The 20328-nt window shown below is 39.3% G+C and overlaps 1 protein-coding gene across 2 annotated transcripts in view; it reads left to right on the forward strand.

Annotated features, from left to right (window-relative positions):
- Window positions 1-8282, forward strand: part of LOC139720350 (ceramide transfer protein-like) — a 92171-nt gene extending 83889 nt beyond the window's left edge. For both annotated transcript variants that reach the window (XM_071631716.1, XM_071631717.1), the window contains exons 10-13: window positions 1455-1587; window positions 2273-2475; window positions 4951-5080; window positions 8114-8282. In XM_071631716.1, the coding sequence (XP_071487817.1) occupies window positions 1455-1587; window positions 2273-2475; window positions 4951-5080; window positions 8114-8241 (594 nt within the window). In that variant the 3' untranslated portion in view covers window positions 8242-8282. The remainder of the gene's footprint in view (window positions 1-1454; window positions 1588-2272; window positions 2476-4950; window positions 5081-8113) is intronic.
- Window positions 8283-20328: the final 12046 nt, after the last annotated feature.

The raw sequence follows: 20328 nt of genomic DNA on the forward strand, positions 1-20328 counted from the left end.
CTGCAAACATATTTCTTGACACAGTATGTCTCACAGATACATAGAAAATATGCCACTTTGCTCCTTAAAAACATATGCCAGCTTAAGTCTGCACGGGAGGTGAGTACAGTATACTCGATACCCATGTTAAAACATGTGCAGTTACTTATTTTGTCTTTGAGAAGGAATCAACTCAAGCGCTATTAAGCCTTTGTGCTACCTTGGAAAAACCCCAGAGCCATTGTTGTGGAAATATGCAGGCAAATATATTTGGATGTTGGAGGTAATATGGTTGACCAAATACAAATTTACCTGTGACCTCATACTGCAAACGGACGTAGTCATATTTCCTAACAAAGAATAACCACAAATTATAATTCAGACAGGTCCTCCAATGACTGGCCTATTTGCTCAACAAATTTGGCTGCCTTGATGACATCAGTTGACTGGGGAAGTGCCAATGTGTACACTTTGGTCCATGCAGTGATTTCTTTGAATATTGTCTTGATCCAAGCCAAGTTACGTTTTAAAGAAAACACACACGCACACGCACACAAACAGACACACACAAAAAAACAACAACCACAAACTAATGTTCCTTTTCAGAATCACAATTCACAAATCACAATTTCTCCCAGAGAAGGTACATCTATAATTTACCTACAGTAGAATGGCTATCTTTTAAAATCATTGAGTTTGCATGTTTGTATGATTGATTCTTAATCCTGCTACATAAAGTTGCCATCTGAAGTGGCTGTCTATAGTGTATAATGGATGGGAATTCTGATTTGCAGGTGATGTCTTGAAGCACAAATGTCACTAAAGTGTACTATAAAACCAAAAATGTTTGTGTGCATTTCAATTTTACGAGAGCCAAGATTCGCACAATTAAAGTGCCTGTGAAAGTTCTTGCCTACACTATATAATGCATTGAATGTCTGGTAATTCGCAAAAATGTCATGCTGCGAAAAAGGCTGTCCACTCCAAGTCGCAAAAAATTTGGTGCCGCGAAAATATCTTGCTTTACAGTTTAAGAAATGTGTGAACTGGCAACCACTTTTTGTGAATGCATTCTGATAATGCATTCATGTACCCTCCCTTGACCCATTTGTGTATCAGGAAATATCTGGCAGAATCTGGATTTGATTGCACTCAATTTGCATAGTTTGGCTGCATTCAGATTTTGAGTACATGTGTCTTTCCTGGACCTGTTAATGTATCAGGAAACGTCTGGTGAAATCTTAATTTGATTGCACTTGATTGCATCCTTTGACTGCATTCAGATTATGATTATAATGTATTCGTCTTTCCTCTACTCTTTTTTTCCTTTTTAGAAATAAGCTGTGAAACTCGATTTTATTACACCTGATTGCATATTTTCTCTGCATTCAGATTATGAGTACATGTGTCTTCCCTCATTTACCTCAACCTCTAAACTTGATTTGATTGCACTTGATTGCATATTCTGGCTGCAGGTGTACAAGAGTGAGCAGGAGATTGATGGGGTTGTGTGTGACCCGCTGAAAGCCACCCACACCATCCGGAATGTGACCGGCCATGAGATGTGCTTCACCTTTTGGGATGTTAACGTCAGGATGGACTGGGACAGTAAGTTTTTAGTATAGCTTGTGTGTGTGTGTGTGTGTGTGTGTGTGTGTGTGTGTGTGTGTGTGTGTGTGTGTGTGTGTGTATGTTCATTTGTTCGTTTCTTTGTTTGTTTTATTTTTTTTTAAGTCTTTGCTTTTTTGTTTTGGTTGGTTGGTTTATTTTAAAAGTTTTTGGTATTTTTAGATTCAAGAAGTTTAATCCCTATTAAGAGTGTGTGCTCATATGAAGCTGCAAGTGGGCAGTACTGAATTTGCTCTCAAAAAGTTAAAACCATCTCTGATGATAATTTGGAGAAGATAAAATGAGGCAATGTCATGCAGTCCTTAACAATAGATATTACCAGCAACTTTGATCCTTTGACTGGTTCACAAACTTTGAAGTAACATCCATACCTTTTTCTTAACAACTTGCAGACAAACACACCAATATGCACAGATCAAATTGGTCCTTTTCTTGAATCATTTTTTTCCCCCTGAAATCCATTCTTCTTTGCTCATTGGTGAATATGAGATACATTTTAAAAACAGGGCCATGGGTTGTTGTTTTTTTTTTATTTCTCCCTAGATGTTTTTACCATATTGGCTGAAAAGAAAATAACATCCGTGTAGGTATGGTTGATTATATATGTTAAACCCAGAAATAAGATGCTGAGAAGTTCTGATTACTCCCAACATCTCGTTTGCAGCCACCCTGGAGTGTTCCAACACGCTGGAGGTTCTCTCCCCGGACACCGTCATCTCTCACCAGCTCATGAAGCGGGTGTGGCCAGCCACGCAGCGCGACACCTGCTTCTGCTCCCACCTGCGCAAGCTGGACCTCAGCATCCACAACTCCACGGATGTCGGCTCCTGGCTCGTCATCAACTTCTCCACTGAGCATCCCAAGGCGGTGAGACGAAAACTCGTTTGACACACACCCCACACACCCCCCATATCTTTCACATGGTTTGCTGGGGTTGTGGTTAATAGTTATTCTAAAGCCCCGTTTCAACAGAGCCTTTCACACTAGAGTTGCAGCCACAGCAACGTCTGTGACAAACATGTCGTTTTGATCTTTTTGCCAATTATGTGAAACTGTCATCACACATTGTCAAGATGTACTATAGACCTATTGGGAGAACCATGCATTATGGCGTAGGCAAACCAATCGCAATAGCAACATTTCTATCTTTGTTTTATTTCTGGCATAACAGCATTGGTTTGTATCAAATTGGCAACCTGTCATATATGTGTAAATTTGGGAGTGTTATCTTTAAATGGATACCCTGCAAACTAGTCACTGTGTCCAAAACATAGAGTGTTCACTGTATAGATGAATCCGACTTCAGAGCACTATAAATTGCACTGCAGCCATAACTAGGGGCTTCTAAACTTGAAGAACAAAAAAACACAAATGCCAGGTGTGTTACTATGTCAGTGCATAAATCTTTTGTTAGGCATACTTAGAGCATCCCCCCCCCCCCCCCCCGTTAGAATTTACCATATTAAACAGTACCCATGCTGAATTGGTCTATATGAGAAGAGGGTTTAATGGCAACAAAGGGAAAACCCAAACTTTTTATCCAGTTATTTGTCATGACATTTCACCAACTATTTTACAGCACTGAAATTAGCTGCCTCATATAAAGTGATCTAGTCATAAAGCCATCATCTCCCAAATCATAGCCACTTTTGCAATTTATCAAGTCCATCCTTCAAAAACAACAAAAAAGAAGAAAATAGTAATGAATAAAGAAAAAAAAAGAAATATGAGGTAAGGCAAATGCAACATGATTGCGATTTTACAGTGTATGTGTTGATACAAGGTCACACTGTGTTTGGCTAAGAAGCTGCCGAAGTGCAAATTGCATTGTTAGCATAGCACTCCAACTAGACTTTACATAGACAAGAATACAATGAGAAAGCATGTCATTTCTTTTCTTTGCTTGCTGAGCTATCATGACAACTGATAATTAGTTATTTACTTCTGACAGTGACCCCCAAAAAGGGAAAAATTTTTGCAAAATGGTTTTTATGCTTCTGTGGTCCAAGGTACAATTGTACGTGACCACTGTGCAAATGTAAACTGCCTAAAAATCATGCAAACCACACTTGCTGGAATCATGGTATTTCAATGGAAAAATGAACTACACAATTCTGCTTTTGGCAGTGCAATGGTGCTCTGATTTGCATCTCAAGGTTTTTTCTTGAGATATTACATGTAAAATATGATAAAAGACAAAATTGGTCATTTAGATTCAGTAAAATTGGACTTCTTTTATTTGTCACTTCTGATTTCATGTTGGGCATGTTTTGTGTTGAAGATTCAGAAAGATACTGGTAGTAATTCATGGTTTCTTTCCTCATTTTCTGTTTTTCTTTTTTTCGGTATCATTTGATCATCTTTTTTTATTTTCATGTTTGTATTACAGTGCTCACTTGCTTCTGTCAGGAACCACTTTTGCAGGAAGACTGCCTAAATGCATAAAAATTCAATGTAACAAACTGTTTAAATTTTCACTGCTTTATAAGAAGCGCAAACTGCTTTTTGGGACACATTATGGCTAAACCACATCCATCGTCCCATATTAATGCCTAAAGGTGAAAAATGTCTATCCTTACAAATAATCACAGGGATTTCATTTCCTTACCAGAAGGATAATTTTTTATCCAATCCACGATAGATTCTGCTGATTGCACAGTCTTTTAAAACATTTGCTGTTGGGCAGTAGGACGTAGTAGTCATATTGAGCACTGTCAGCTTCTACTCATACATGCACATCATTGCGAATGTGGAGAGTCCCCAAAACACATGTACCTCACTTGTGGTCCTTACTCTCATTTTATGTCCATGTGTATATCAAGGGTCGCATGTTAGATTAATATGATAAAATTGCACTGTTTAATGATGAAATCATACTATTTTCTCTGTACCTTAGAATTGACAGTCCATACACTGACAGCGTGATTAAAGTTGGTACATACGGTATGCATGCATCGCCACACAATTATTCTGTCAAATGAAAATGCTACAATTTCATTCTTTTTTCATATTTTGAAAATGGCTCAAAGTATTATTATCGTATTTGGTGTGTTATTACAAATTGTACAAATTATGATGATTTGCCAATTATGTATAAAAACTGTCATCTCACATTGACAAGATGTTCCATAGACCTCTTCGGAAAATAATGTGATGTATAGCAGAGGCATACCAGTCACCATAGCAACATTTCTAGTTTTGTAATTTTATCAGACAAGGCAGCCTGCACCTCCATGTATAGGGACTGAGAATGCCACTTGTTTTTTTTACATGTGGCTAATAAGAATATAGAAATGTTGGCTGCAAAAAGTAAATAAATTTTTCCTGTGGTCTTCTTTCCAGATGAGCAAGTGTATAAGGGCCAAGGTAAACGTCAGCATGCTCTGCCAGACGTTTTTGGACCCTCCGGACACGCCCATAGAGACGGCTACCAGGGACAACTTGGTCTGCAAGATCTACTATGTGGCACATGGTGAGTGTTGTCACCGTGCAGTGGTGGAAAGCTGTAAAACCTCTGTATACTGCCATATCTAACTTCCATTTGATTGAATACTGACATGTTTGGCAATGGCACAGGAGAGTTAATGAGAATGCAGCTTGTATTGCTATCTTTTTCTCTCTTTTTTTTTTTTTTTTTGACACAAGGAAAATTGTATACTCGGGCAAGTGTCTATGGGAAATGCATGTTGTGGCAAAATCAGTCCGTCCTCAAGGGGTTAATGTCAAGTTTACATGATTTTTGTCAGGCTGTGTTTTGTGTTTTCCTTTCTGTGATGATGTGGTCCAACCAGTTCATCTGTGTATTCAGGTATTTTTTTCATAATTTTCATGTATTCATTTGTTCTTTGTTTTGTTTTGTTTTTTCATTTTGGTGATTACATTATGCTGTGCACATGGCCCCGAGCATTTTGTATACATAGTGCTGCTGCATTAACATATATGAATAGTAGATTTGGCGTAATTGTGAGCTGCAAAGACTCTTTGCATATAATTAATGGCGATGCCTCTTGATGGAGGTTATGGTAGGAGCACATCAGTTTGGTAATGGCATACAGTAAAAGTTATCATTCAAACAATATTCCTGGAGGGGGGAGAACACAGCATGTACAAGAAGTGTCAATGCAAAATTACAAAGTCTCTTGCATGAAACATTGTTTATATCTTGCATACTTTGCTAGATTTTCTCTTTTCTTCCTTTTTTAAAATAATTTTGCAAGTTCCCCGATGATTGCGAAGTTTTTGGCTCTATGACACAATATTGCCTCCTGAAACACAACTGTAATTTGTATCTCATCTCCAAGTTTGGAAATCACCATCTTTGCTTCTTCGAAAGAGATACTGTATATGTCGATATTTTCGTGTGATTAATTTTTTGCGCTTAGAGACTCAAATAATATATCTATAGATTATTGAGTTTGCGCTGTGCAATTGTCAACCTATTCGAAACATGCAGAGAAAATTGAGAAGATATTTTTACGGGTTTTAGAATTCGCGCTAGCCAGAAGTAGCGGAAAATATGTGAAAATTAATGTACCGCAATTTTTTTGTGTGTTTACAGTAACACTTACCAATTGGTGTACAGTGAAAACTTTAATATAAGGACATCCGCAATAACAAAATACCTGATATACCAAACTAATTTCTCAAGGCCCAAGGAATTTATTTCCTTTGTATTGTTTTGTTTATTGATTGCTGATGTAACAAAATATCTGATATAAGGAACAAATTGTCATGGTCCCAAGGATCTTGTTATACTGAGTTTCCACTGTATTTCTCATTCCATCACTGGCATTCTGATAGTGAATGACCCATTTGCAAAATTTGTCCAACACCATGCAGTCCCAAATAGGTGATAGAAGTATTACAATGGTGAAGCAAAAAAGGTTAATATAGCACATGTAACGGACTTAGATCATTAGCAGACATATTAACCCGTTCAATGCTGAATTCTGTAATCCCCATAGACTTAGTACACAGGCCACCAGGTTCCCGTATGGAACGGGTTAAAACACATTGTGCAGGGAGCATGTGTCATGCTTCACTTTTTATGGCTCATTATTACTTCAAGCTGCTTCTATATTCCCTTGTCCTGATACATCTTTTTTCTAACTGGTACACTGTAGTTAGGTTTGCCAGTGCATCCATGTCAATACAGGTCTTTAGCTTTGATTTATGGTGTATGGTGCTTGTGTATTCTGCTGCTGTATTGCGTGACTGATACAAGCGATCAAAGTTGAACAATAGTAATTCACAAAAAGTCTATTGATATTTGTAAACTGTTAACTGTGCGCTTAGAAACATCCGTATTAAGTACCTTATAAATGTATTGTATTATTATCAATATTTGCATTTGTGGCAGCTCCTCAGAGATAACATGCGTACATTTACACGTTATGTATTATTACCTACTTTTCAGGCCCTTCGTAAAGCCATATTTATGGTTCTGTCTTGAGCGGTTGAGTAGAACTTTAATCCCAATATTGATAAATACAATGTAGGTTGAGAGTGAAATTTTGCCATATTTCTTTTATTGATTTTTCACTGGAATTTGGATACGTCTCCAAGGGCGAGATGCATATTACAAAGATAGTTTAGATCAAATCAAAGGTTTAAATGCAGTCCATATATTAAGATGATCATGTGGAAAAGGCACACCTTGCACATGCGCATGTCAGCACACGTTCATGTTTGTTGGCTTAGACGATGTGTAACATGCATTTATGCAGTCTTAATTTGTGTAATCCATGGACTAGATTTAAGTTGCTTTTGTGAATTCTGGCCTCTGCGAAAAGGGAGTATTCTGGAGCCTGTTAGGCAGTGTATCAAATGACATATAATATGAATTACAGGGGCATAGAATGGCACGTCACTTTAGCTCCCACTGGCATCCTAAGTGCTGCATGGCCATAACTGTTAATCGCTTAGGATGGTTTGATTTCGCTACAACACGCATTTCCCATAGACACCTGCCCGAGTATACTCGGGACTCATCCTCAGTGGGTTAATACTCAAACTGAATAAACTCTGAAAGTGTCTCAAGAACTAGTGTTATAAACCAAATCATCCAGAATTTGAACATTCTATAAATTCTTTTTCTCAGTAAACCTGCAAAATATGGGAATGATTTCAGACATGCAGTGCTTTTAGTTCACCAACATAATTATTATGTTTTTTATATATATATATATATATATATATATATATATATATATATATATATATATATATATATATAGTAAAACAATTAGTAGAAGAACGCCGTCAAAAAATAAATCATAGATCTTGAAGATCTTAAAAACGGAGCATAGCTCTCAAATACTGAAAGGCAAGGTCACACTCTTCATCAGTGCCCATGGTGTGACAAAAGATCTTAATCAAACCCGTGTACATATATATATATATATATGGAAATTCTTTTTTTCATCAAGTGCTGCTCGCTACCGCCCCTCCCCTCTGTTGTAATTCTAACACTCTCTGTAATCACTTTTCCATTCCTTCCTGTCAGCCAATCCCGGCGGCTGGGTACCCGGATCCGTCCTCAGGACCGTCTACAAGCGAGAGTACCCAAAGTTCCTGCGCAAGTTCTCGGCCTTTGTGCAGGAAAAGTGCAAGGACAAACCCATCATGTGGTAACACGCGTTGGCCTTCTCACCGTAACGCAAGGAAGCGGAGTATTTCCCCACCTCCACCCAGCCCTCCTCCCCCCCCCCCCATCCCCACCTCAATGTCCCGGAACTCTCCAGGCCGCCAAATAATTACTCTCTAAAGCTGAGGACCAAATAAAGATGTAGTGCACCTCTCCTGATGATGTAGAGTTAGTGCTGTACTATGGCATTGAAGTTCTCTGCAGCGTTGCCTCGTGGTTGCTTAATCGCAGCCATGGGGCAAGCCGGCCTTGGTAGTGTAGTGTACAGATCTCTTGCCAGGTGTGTGTCCGAAGGGGATATGCTAAGTCCATTCACCCCGAATTCAGAGTTGTGTGATGTTTACTGTTTGTTAATTTATCAGTCAGCAGGAGAAAGGGCCATATGTAAAGATATTTTGTGCTGTTTTGATTTGTTTTTACATTGATTTGTATGAGACCAAAAATTTAACAGTTTCTTTTTATTGATTGCCCCATGAAACCCTATTCTACTGCTAACTGATGAAGCCTTTGGATGTTTGTTGATGATGTTTTGCTTTGTTTGTTTGTTATTTTGTTAATGTTGTGTCATTTTATGCCTAAAACCCAATCTTTAAATAGGATTGTCCAAATTTTAGGCAGGAAGATTCCACGGTCTATTTGCCTGCAAAAAAAAGGTTTGCATCTCTTTCTCCAAGGAAACTTTAATGCGGAGAAAAAGTTTTATAAAATGGGTTCAAGAATGTAGCCAATTGGAAGCGCTGAAATGAGTCACGTGTGCGTGCATTATTTTCTTCAGGTAAGCACTAAGAAGAGTCTCTCTTCCACCTCCCTGGCCTGACGTACGTCACAATGTTTTACACTAGCAGTGCGCACTCAATCAGTTGTTACAAGTGCGTCACGCGCTACTATACGCGCTGTCAATCCTGTAAACAACTTCTAGTTCGGGCCGCGGGCTGCCACAACAGCCGGCGGCCGTTCTTGTGCATAACAGTATGTGGCGTACGTATACTCTTATACGTACGTACAGTACTTATCGTGTAGTGTGCGGGATTTCCGAGTGCGACGTGCGTAAATGTTTGGGACGAACATCTTCGGACATCTTGACTTTTGAGCGAGTGCTACATGTAGCTGACTGGTATTGACCCACAAAGGTACGTGAATAATGCTGTTAGTTTTCGACCCATTTTATAAAACTAATGATGCACAGGATTATTTCGTGGCGTTAGTGAAGGTGCGGCTCACTCTCGAGTATTGACAACGGTTGCAAACATGCACTCGGCTGCGCCTCGTGCATGTCGCACCATTGTCAATACTCTCGAGCGCGCCGCACCTTCACTAACACACTCTATCCTGTGCATCATTAGTATAGTATTGAATAGAAGCAGAAAGATTGAAGCAGCAGATGCAGATGAATCTGAGCCAAATTAGACAAGAAAAGAGAAAACTTTGGTTGAATGCGTGAATGGCAGTGTATCCTACGATGTAGCACCCGATGTTTGATATGTTGTTAAGTCACACTCTGTGGTTCCTGCCTGTGTTTTGCGGTGGCTGTGCTATCTATCATGTGGTATAATTCGTCATTCTCCTTCTACACAAAATGACCAAAACAATTTCATTTCCCTCCATTTAGCTGAGGATATCATCCCCGTCTGCCTTTGTCAAAGACAATAAGCATAGTCATGATGCTGATGTTTCTTTTGATAAAGCCTTCATGTGCCAATAGCATGCAGATATATCATGCCAAGCTCCTTCATGTATGTATCATGTTAATCCCCTGGAACATGTGACCTTATTACGGGTGACTAGCCCACTCGGTGTACCAATGCCTTTGTAGCAGGAAGGTTGAATAGCCGTGGTGACAATAGAGACACACAATAGAGATTTGGGAGATAAGGCACTCCGTCCATTATTAACATGTTGTTGGCTTCCGGACATCCATGCCACATTTGGTTTTGAAAACCCTCCAGGGGAGTGTTTCATAAAGCTGTTCTTAAAGTTATGAACGACTTAGGAACGACTGGTGATCAGTTCTGAAATTCTGATAAGTATAGCATATCAGAAGTGACCACCAGTCATTCGTAAGTCGTTCGTAACTTTAAGAACGGCTTTATGAAACACCCCCCTGCTGATGTGCCAATTGGTGAATAACAGTGGTTAAAGAAAGCATAAGTTATTGCATTTGATATGAAAAGACTGAATTGTGTTGAAATATGTTGCTCAAAAGCGATGCTAAAGCCATGTGGAGGTACAATTGAACACACATATATCCCCATTTTGACAACCCTCCCCATAAGACACCTTTTTGCACCTTTTTGCTCACTCGCTGACATTCAATATGATCGTAAATCCTTATTAATCCATTGCTTCACAGGCACCAGATGTGCCATGGATTAATTTTGTAATTGATTGCAATATATCTCATAGTGTATGATTGTGGCATATTATGATTTTGTTTTACTTGAATTTTGTTGTTGTTGTGGTAGACCTTATTTTTGTGTTGTTTTTTTTTTTCTGCTTCCATTCAACAATGTTCCTGCTGCAGTTTGATTTCGATTTCTCCATCATGTTTCATTTATGTTATTCTTATTTCACATGGTCATATTGTCTTGTGTGTGTGTGTGTGTGCGTGTGATTGTGTGCGATGGCGTCAGTTTTTTTTTTGGGGGGGGGGGTTGTTGTTTTTTTTCAGTGGAACTCAACTGCAGTTGAGACTAAAATGTCAGGATTTTTGTTCCTTTTTTAATTTCTTACTCAAAACAGTATCATAATGGTATCTTCTAAAATCTGAGGAGGAGTCTAAGAGTGATAAGTCCATGTTTCACCAGACTCTACATGCTGAACTGCAAGGATGTTTGGATCATAGCATAGTTGGCAGAAATGAAAACCATGAGGCCTGTGTATGAGTGGGGTACTGGTGTCCTGAGCATGATGTCCACATGATTTGACATTGGCTATGATGGAAACTGGAAGTCTAATACCTAACCTCTGATCTGCCCCCGCTTGCCTAATATTTTTTTGGGAGTGCCCGATGTCGTGGAAGGGTTTGCTTTCATCACAAACGGGAACTGCCGCGAAATGCGTCATCCTATCTTTGAGATAAGGAAGCTGAAAATTTCCCATTCCTATTTGCACACCAGTGTCCAGCGATGCGCACTTTGATATTTCGGTGTGACAAAGATCGCGGAAGCAACGTGTCATGGGAAATGGACCGTGGGTGCATCAGAGAGTGCACACTGGACAAAAGGGGAAATAATTTTTCAGCACGATGATGTGATGGCATCTTTTGTAGAGACACTGATTGATTGAAGCTTTGATTTTATGTTTGTCCCCTCATCATTGCTTACTGGAAATTTGAGTGAGGGGAGACAGGTTGGGGAAATCCCCCGTGCTGTAAAGTTAACAGTGGAGGGCCCAGTCTAGACCACAGACTGATAGAACAAACAGTGATTGCACACATGAATTAAATGAGGACACCGTTATTTCTTGGGAGAGAAGTCCCGGTGACTTTTGGCTCTCTTAAAATGATTGTAGAGCGCAGAAAGGTCGTAGGTGCAATTGGGTCCTTTCTTTAGCCACTTGTTTCTTGTTACTTATTAGGTAGTTTAGGCTTGATGTCAATTTTTATAAGTTTCTTCACTTCTTTTTAGACAGTGATGTTTTCACTGCATTGCATGTGTTGGACTTCCATGAAGAGTAGCTTTCGTGAGTAGGAAAGTCCATATGTGTGTGGCTCGCTTGCATGACAAAAAAATAAACAAATACTTTGGCTCATTTTTAATTGAACATTGTTACAGTAATTCAAGTATTAGAAAACCACAGGAATGAAGATATTTTGCAAAGAGGAAATGAACAGCATGGCATGAGAATGCGAGTTCAGTAAACTTTTAATAGTCTTTTGTGTGTGGGGTACTTCATGGAGCCATGGATTTTTAAAGTAGATTACCTTTGCATAATTGTGGTGGCTTCCAGCATTAATGGTGCCCTCAACACCCCCCCCCCCCCAAAAAAAAAAAAGGGGGGCAGGCTCTTCCGCCTATGAATACTTCAAACAAATGAGCCAACACATTCCTCAGATCTAGTTTGCAGAGTTCTATCCCCACATGTGCTCACTCAATCAAAAACCCCAAAATGAAAAAAAGAAAGAAAGGAGGAAAAGAAACACAATTGCCAATATAGACTATAAGGGCCTAGAGAAAGCAGTGGTTCACTTTACCTAGTGCATGGTTGACCAGGTTTAAAAACGTCAATGCTTTGTGATAATACATGCTTCCACATCGTATGGCCGAGATAGCGTGATGTTCTAAACACCCCTTTTTTCGATGGCAAAATATAAATTCAGAGACTCCAACTCTCCCGTTTTCGACGGGAGATCTCCCGCCGAAAATCCATTTTTGCCAAATCTCCCGTTCTCCCGTTTGAGATTTAATTTCTCCCGCCCTGGCTCAATGTCTCCCGTTGGAAAGGATTTCTTACTTATTGCTATCGTATGTTGCAAAAATAAGCCTTAGATAGCACCAGAGAGCATCTATAACCCTAGGAACTTCGCGCTTCGCACACATAAACTTGGAGTCTCCCGTTTGCTTGGGGTTTCAGGCGGGAGAATCTCCAGATCAGAAGGTGCTTGGGGTTGGAGTCTCTGTAAATTGGCCTGATGTGAAAGTGTCTGCCTATTTGTTGCCTGTACATTTGTCAATGACAGGAAATATCAATTATATATTATGGACTGGCCTTGAGGGGGATATAACATTTATTGCCCGAACTAGAACTGTATTGCTCGAGTCGAAGACAAGGGCAATACATTTCTAGTGAGGGTAATTAATGTCGTATCCCCTGAAAGTAGAAAGTCCATGTTATTATTATTACCCATTTCAGGCATCTTGAGCAGTAACATAAATAATTTCAATGTCAACTTCCCAATCTACTTTAACATAACAAATTTCCACTCGGCGTCGAGCTCCACCTCGAGCCCTACACCACTGGGCTACACTACACCCAATAAACTTTTAGTCTTTTGTGTGTGGGGGAATTCATGGAGACATTGATTTGTAAGAAGAATACCTTCATATAATTGTGGTGACTTCCAGCATTAATGGTGCCCCCATCCCCCAAAAAAGGAGGGGGGGGGGGGGGGGGCTCTACTGCTTATGAATACTTCAAACAAATGAGCCGACACATTCCTTAGATCTAGTTTACAGAGTCCCTCCCCCCCCCCCCCCCCCCATATGCTCACTCCATCAAAAACCCCAAAATGAAAACAAGAGAGAAAGAAAAGAAACAATATTCCCCCTTCAGACTATATGGGCCCAGAGAAAGCAATGGTTCACTTTACCTAGTACATGGTTGACCAGGTTTAAAAACGTCAATGCTTTGTGATAATACATGCTTCCACATCATATGGCCGAGATAGCGTGATGTTCTAAACCCCCCCCTTTTTTCGATGGCAAAATATAAATTCAGAGACTCCAACTCTCCTGTTTTCGACTGGAGATCTCCCGCTGAAAACCCATTTTTGCCAAATCTCCCGTTCTCCCGTTTGAGATTTAATTTCTCCCGCCCTGGCTCAATGTCTCCCGTTGGAAAGGATTTCTTACTTATTGCTATCGTATGTTGCAAAAATAAGCCTTAGATAGCACCAGAGAGCAGCTAGAGCCCTAGGAACTTCGCGCTTCGCACACATCAACTTGGAGTCTCCCCGTTTGCTAGGGGTTTCAGGCGGGAGAATCTCCAGATCAGAAGGTGCTTGGGGTTGGAGTCTCTGTAAATTGGCCTGATGTGAAAGTGTCTGCATGTTTGTTGCCTGTACATTTGTCACTGACAGGAAATATCAATTATATCTTATGGACTGGCCTTGAGGGGGATATAACATTTATTGCCCGAACTAGAACTGTATTGCTCGAGTCGAAGACAAGGGCAATACATTTCTAGTGAGGGTAATTAATGTCGTATCCCCTGAAAGTAGAAAGTCCATGTTATTATTATTACCCATTTCAGGCATCTTGAGCAGTAACATAAATAATTTCAATGTCAACTTCCCAATCTACTGTAACATAACAAATTTCCACTCGGCGTCGCGCTCCACCTCGAGCCCTACACCACTGGACTACACTACACCCAATAAACTTTTAGTCTTTTGTGTGTGGGGGAATTCATGGAGACATTGATTTGTAAGAAGAATACCTTCATATAATTGTGGTGACTTCCAGCATTAATGGTGCCCCCACCCCCCAAAAAAGGAGGGGGGGGGGGGGGGGGCTCTACTGCGTATGAATACTTCAAACAAATGAGCCGACACATTACTTAGATCTAGTTTACAGAGTCCCCCCCCCCCCCCCCCCCCATATGCTCACTCCATCAAAAACCCCAAAATGAAAACGAGAGAGAAAGAAAAGAAACACTATTCCCCCTTCAGACTATATGGGCCCAGAGAAAGCATTGATTCACTTTACCTAGTGCATGGTTGACCAGGTATATAAATGGCAATGCTTTGTGATCATACGTGCTTCCACATCATATGGCAGAGATAGTATGATGTTCTAAACCCCCTTTTTTCGATGGCAAAATATAAATAGGCCTGATGTGAAAGTGTCTGTTTATTGCCCGTACAATTGTCACTGACAGGAAATTTAATGTATGTTTTATTGCCCAAAGTGATAACAGTGGTGATGATTAGTGAGATAGTCAGCAATTAGTACCTAATGATCCAATCTTAGTTTCATAGATAGCAATCAAGTTTGCCGCCACCCCTTGTGTAAACAGTGATCCACAATTATGCATCACCTGACATGTTTAAGAGAGAATACATGTGTAAATTTGCCGTCAAATTACCTTTTGAAACCTCAATTGAAGGTCCCCTTTCAAGGGCAAATATTGAAGATAGTATTCATTTCAACTTTCCCAGCAAAATATTTTGTGAACTGCAGTGTAAGTCTTCATGTTAGCATTTTTAAGCATGAATCTATATTTTGCAGGGAAAAACATACAAATCTTTCATAAATTCTGCTCTCTGAGGCATTTGTTTGAGTATTTTTGTTTAGGTTTTTTTTTTGACATTATTGCCATTGTTGTTACACAGAAAGAATTTGCTGTTGCTCTAACTTCCTCATATTTCATTCTCATAAGTTAAGTGCTCGGAGCCATGTGCCAGTCTTTTGTGTGCTGTCTGTTCAGAGAACCCTATATCATCCCCAGTGTGCCTGCCGAAAATCTATTTTGGTGATGCTCACGCATGTCAGGCGACTTGGAGCGTGACAACCTCGTTAACTGTTTAACAATGATTTCTCTGTGTTGACATTGATGTCTGTGCAGTCATTTGGAGCCTACGTATTGTACCAAGATGATTTCATATGAACACCTCCCCCCCCCTTTTTTTTGCCCTACATTGGTTAAAGAATGATTTAGTGAAAAATGGGATTTATTTTTGTCTTGTTGTATGAGAATGTCTTGAGACACAAGACCATTGTGAGATGTGCAAATAACAAGGGTTCCTGGTGTTGATGTTTTGACTGCAGCCAAGGCTGGACTGGTGCTGTATTTTATCATGACCTGCGTAGCACGCTATTATACAAGAAACTGAAGCAGCCGTTACACCCTCAAATTAAAAGCTCCAACTCTATTTGAAACACCACACATATTGAGTCAAATTTTGCCAGATGTTGGTTAAAATGTGATGTACAGCGCAGAGGAGGGGTCTGACTCTCAGGTAGTTGCAAAGTCAGACAAACTGATGTGGCTTATTTTAGGAGTTGAGTTGAGTCCAGTTTATTTCATTTATACTGGGATTAAAAGCCTGCTTTCAGCTGGACAGCTGTTTTTCAGCAAGGCCATGTTTTACACTGAGTAACAAAGCATACTCACAGCGAAAATGCAAACGTATACAATGATACACAGTAAGTGACAATCACTGAAAAAGTTGCAGAAACAAAAACAAAGAATCAATGAAAAGAATGTTTACAGATACTTACAAACATGAAAAGAAGATCTACTCTATATACTTCTATGGACACATTAAGGGATTTCCACTAATTTCACGATCTCTTGTGAAACTTATTATCACTGATTATTCTTCAATAAACAGGAAGATTATTGAATGTTTTACATGCAATAGAAAATGGACTGTTTCAGACAAAGTTAGAATTTGAGTATTTGAATTTCATAGAGTGTAATTTTCAAATGATCTGAGTTGGTCACTAGAAGACAGAGTTGTTGGGGCAAGGTTATACAACAGTTTGAATGTAAAGATTAATGTCTTGTATTCCTCTTCTTTGAGTTGGTTGACCCATAGATAAGAATGAAGAGTTTCCCTGTTGTAACGGGTGTCTGGAACACCTTGTTCTGAATGAATGTATGATGTCACGTCTGCGTACATCTATCAGTACATGTTCGTGTCTGTTTGATTGATATTTGCCTAATTTCTCTCGGAGCAGGCACTGCCCTGTATCTTCTGTTTCACTCTTCTTCATGAAAGTTTGAAACAGATTTGAAGTGAAGTCAGTAAATAACCAGTTCGATCTAACCTTTGCTTGGTTATTTGTGAACAAATAGGTGCCGTGGAAATGACAAGCGTTGTGCCGTCCTTTAAACTCTGAACGTCACTTCTGTTGACTGTCGTTTGGGTCGCAGTATTAAAACGTGTTTGTCTAGCAAATACAGACTTCATATGATGTGAACTTTGATGGAAAGTTCAGGTGATTTTCTATCACGGGGTTTCATAGAATTCACTGATGTACTGTCGAAAGAAAACGGCACCACTCCTGTCAGTAATGTCCCGAGCAAGCGCAAATATGCAAATAATCTGTTCGCAATATGTTATACATGTATAATCTATGCAAAGTCATTAGCCAGAATGCCATTATGATCATAATAATGAGAGAACCTATACTAAGCCAAGGATGAGGGCTATTTGCCCCGACCCCCAGTATTCAACCCCCTCCCCTCCCCCATTCAAACAAGCAGCCAAACGATAGATTGTAGACCTTCAGACCTGAAATTAATTATCAAAACTTGTCAACAAATCCATAATATACTTTATGACACTTTGACGGCTATTATGAACAAGTACCTGTATGGTTGCCATGCAGGGCATGTAACATTTTTCTTCCTCTGTCTTGTTTACATTGCTCAGCTTTATCTTCCTTATATGTGCTCATATTTGTTTTATCATTATTATTCTGGGAAAGAATTCAAAGGGACCAAGAAGGGAGATAGTCTGGCCAACCTTTAAAGGGATGATACAGTATTGGTGGAGATGAGAAGTGGGCTTTTAACTTTTTGCAAGATACCAAGAAAACACATGTGATATAGTACAGAACATACCATTTTAAGAGGAATTTAATTTTTTTTTTGATGAAAATCGGGTTTGGAATGACTGAAACATCCAAAAACAAAGTAAAACAAAGAATATTGTAATAAAGTGTGGGTCCCACACTTTATTGGAATTGCTCTTTTTTTGGATATCTCAGCCATTTTAAAACCAATCTTCATCAAATAAACATTGAATTCCTCATAGAATTACATGCTCTTTCATATTTTATAAGAGGTTTCTCATTATCTCACCAAATATGTTAGAAACCTGAAATTAGATCTCAACCAAAACTATATGATCCCTTTAAGCAAAATTCTTCTTACATCCCATCCATCATTGGTAACTTGCACCAAAGCAAACCAAAACCAAAGAAGTAGTTTTAGAACCTTCTTGACGTACCATAGTTGAACAAAAGCTGACCTTACATTGCTGGTGATCACCCTTCTCATGAGGGTTAAGTCATATTTAAGACCTTTTTGCAGTGCTTTGCATGGATTTGGTTGTTTCGGATTTGGATTTGGATTTGGATTGAGATTTGAAGCTATTGTAGGTTCAGATTTATTAACAGAGCCACTGCAGCAGCAACTGAATACCACATGTAAACTACCTGTACACAAGCGCTGCCAGTCAGCTGGCTGTACGTCTTCTTAAAAATGGGAGGTTAGTACGTATTAAAGTGCCAAACTCACCAAAAAGTATGTACAATGTAGCTATCCTGTAATAAACTTGATCAGTTTCAAGTGTCACTTGTGTTTGTGATTGTTATCAGTTTTAATAGACTGATAGACTTCATTTCCATTAGTTCCGCTTTGCTTCAGGTGTTGCACAATTTTTTTGTTTTCTGTCGTATTCTTTTCTTTCTTGGTGGGATGGAATGTTGATAAAAGAATAGTGCTATACACATATGTGGCAAATATGTTCATGTAAATTTCACAGTTGGATTGTCTTTAAAAAAAAAAAAAAAATCATTCCTTTGTCTTTGTGTATGGTATTTCTGCCAAGACTCTGAGTTTGTCTATTTCATGAATTTGACAAAAAGATACAGTGTAACTTACCTTTGCCCTATAAATGGTTTTGAAATTGTGATAGTTCAAATTTCTATTTAGTTAGCATGGAAGGGGCCTGTGAGGTGTTTTTGTTTTTGTTTTGTTTTTATGATTATTCAAGCGTTGATTAATCATTTACTTGATAGTAACAGTGACTTTGTAATTTTCAGATCTTTATGTCACGGCGTATTTTGCAGTATGAGAACATCTACAACTCCAATATTGTGATTGCTGTTATTGCTTAGTAGGCTTTCAGGCTTTGTTTGATGGGATACTAGATGTACACAAAGCTTCAGTGTGGAGCAGTGTATTGGGTAGATATCAATCTTATTCAGTCTTTTTTTTTCACTCATTTTTTCTCTATTGATGCTCACAACATTTGGAATTGACTGTGGTGATTTTTGGCCTCCAAAAAGGCATGATGTTTTAATGTTGGGTGCACATGTTGCATTGCATATTGCTGGACATTCCAAAAGGTACAAGAAGCACTCCTGAAAGTTTACAGTATTTGGTTGCGGCATATTTTCATTCCACTATGGTGAGTGGGTTGGTTCTCACTGACTGATCGTGAGCTGCCATTATTACAGTAGGCATGCATGATCACATCGGAGGTATGGGGACACTGGTTGCTCCACTGCTCTGATGAGTGTGTAAACAAAGACTCCACTCAAAGTGTCTGCAATCGCAGGTACAAGGCACCATGCAGTGTCGACTCGACCAAACTTTTCATCAAAACTGTTGCGAGTTCCGCAAGTTCCGCCAGTTCCTTGTTCCCAGCCTATTCTGTTTGACGCGCCCTAGTGCACATACCCCATGCCTCACATAATTGGTTTTCTCCAGTATGTTGCCCATGATCTAATGTACAGTACTTATATCTCTTTAATGGGGTAAATGAAATAAGATCTATAAAAGATATAAATGCACAAATACTTGACTGGCTGATGAGAAGAAAAGGTATGTCATCACTTGACTAGTGATAGCAAATTAAAGCAATTTAGAGTTCATTTAGTCGGAATGAAAGACATGTGGGGTTGAATTTCATTGGAATTGAGCATTTTTGTTGTTTTTTTTTTGTCTAAATGATCATTTTACACCTTTGTCAGTTTTTGGCTCCATGCTGTCGACTGCTGCTTCTAATTCTTTCTCTTCTTCTAGGTTTCCCTCGTGTGTGTGTGTGTGTGTGTGTGTATGTTTGAGTGTTCAGCTGGTGTAGACCCTTTGCAACAGCATTCGAGCCTTCCCTTCCTCTCCTCTCTGATTGTTTTAAACATTGTGGTTGTCAAACTCTGTTCCAAGGGATTATTTGTTTTCTTCGGTGTGAACTCAAGCATTTACAGTCCAACAGCGCAAGAGGATTTCTTTTCTTTTCTTTTTTTAAGTTGTTTGCAGTGAAAGCTTAAGATGCACGTTGCTTTTCAAAGTGAGCCATCTTTGTTTACCAGTGAGAGTGCAACACATGGGCCTCAACTTGTCAAGTAAACCAAACTCTCTTAAAGACTCAACTTCTAGCTGTCTGACCCATTTCATTTTAAGCATTATTCTCCTCTTGTGGTAGGCTAGAGTGAGGATGATTGAAGTGCTACAAACTCTGGGATATTGTACCAAGTGGTGTGGTGTGAAATTTCAGGCTTTCTCTTTGTTTGTATTTTGTTTTGCTTCATTCTCACTTCTTCTTCCTCTTTGGCCTGTCTTCTCAAGTTTGAGTGATGGGGAAAGAAAAGCCCCAATACGTAACTACTACGAGAACC

This window comes from Diadema antillarum, unplaced genomic scaffold, assembly GCF_040938485.1.
Source record: "Diadema antillarum isolate AM-2024a unplaced genomic scaffold, OU_Dant_1.0 scf00000127, whole genome shotgun sequence".
Lineage (NCBI taxonomy): Eukaryota > Metazoa > Echinodermata > Echinoidea > Diadematoida > Diadematidae > Diadema > Diadema antillarum.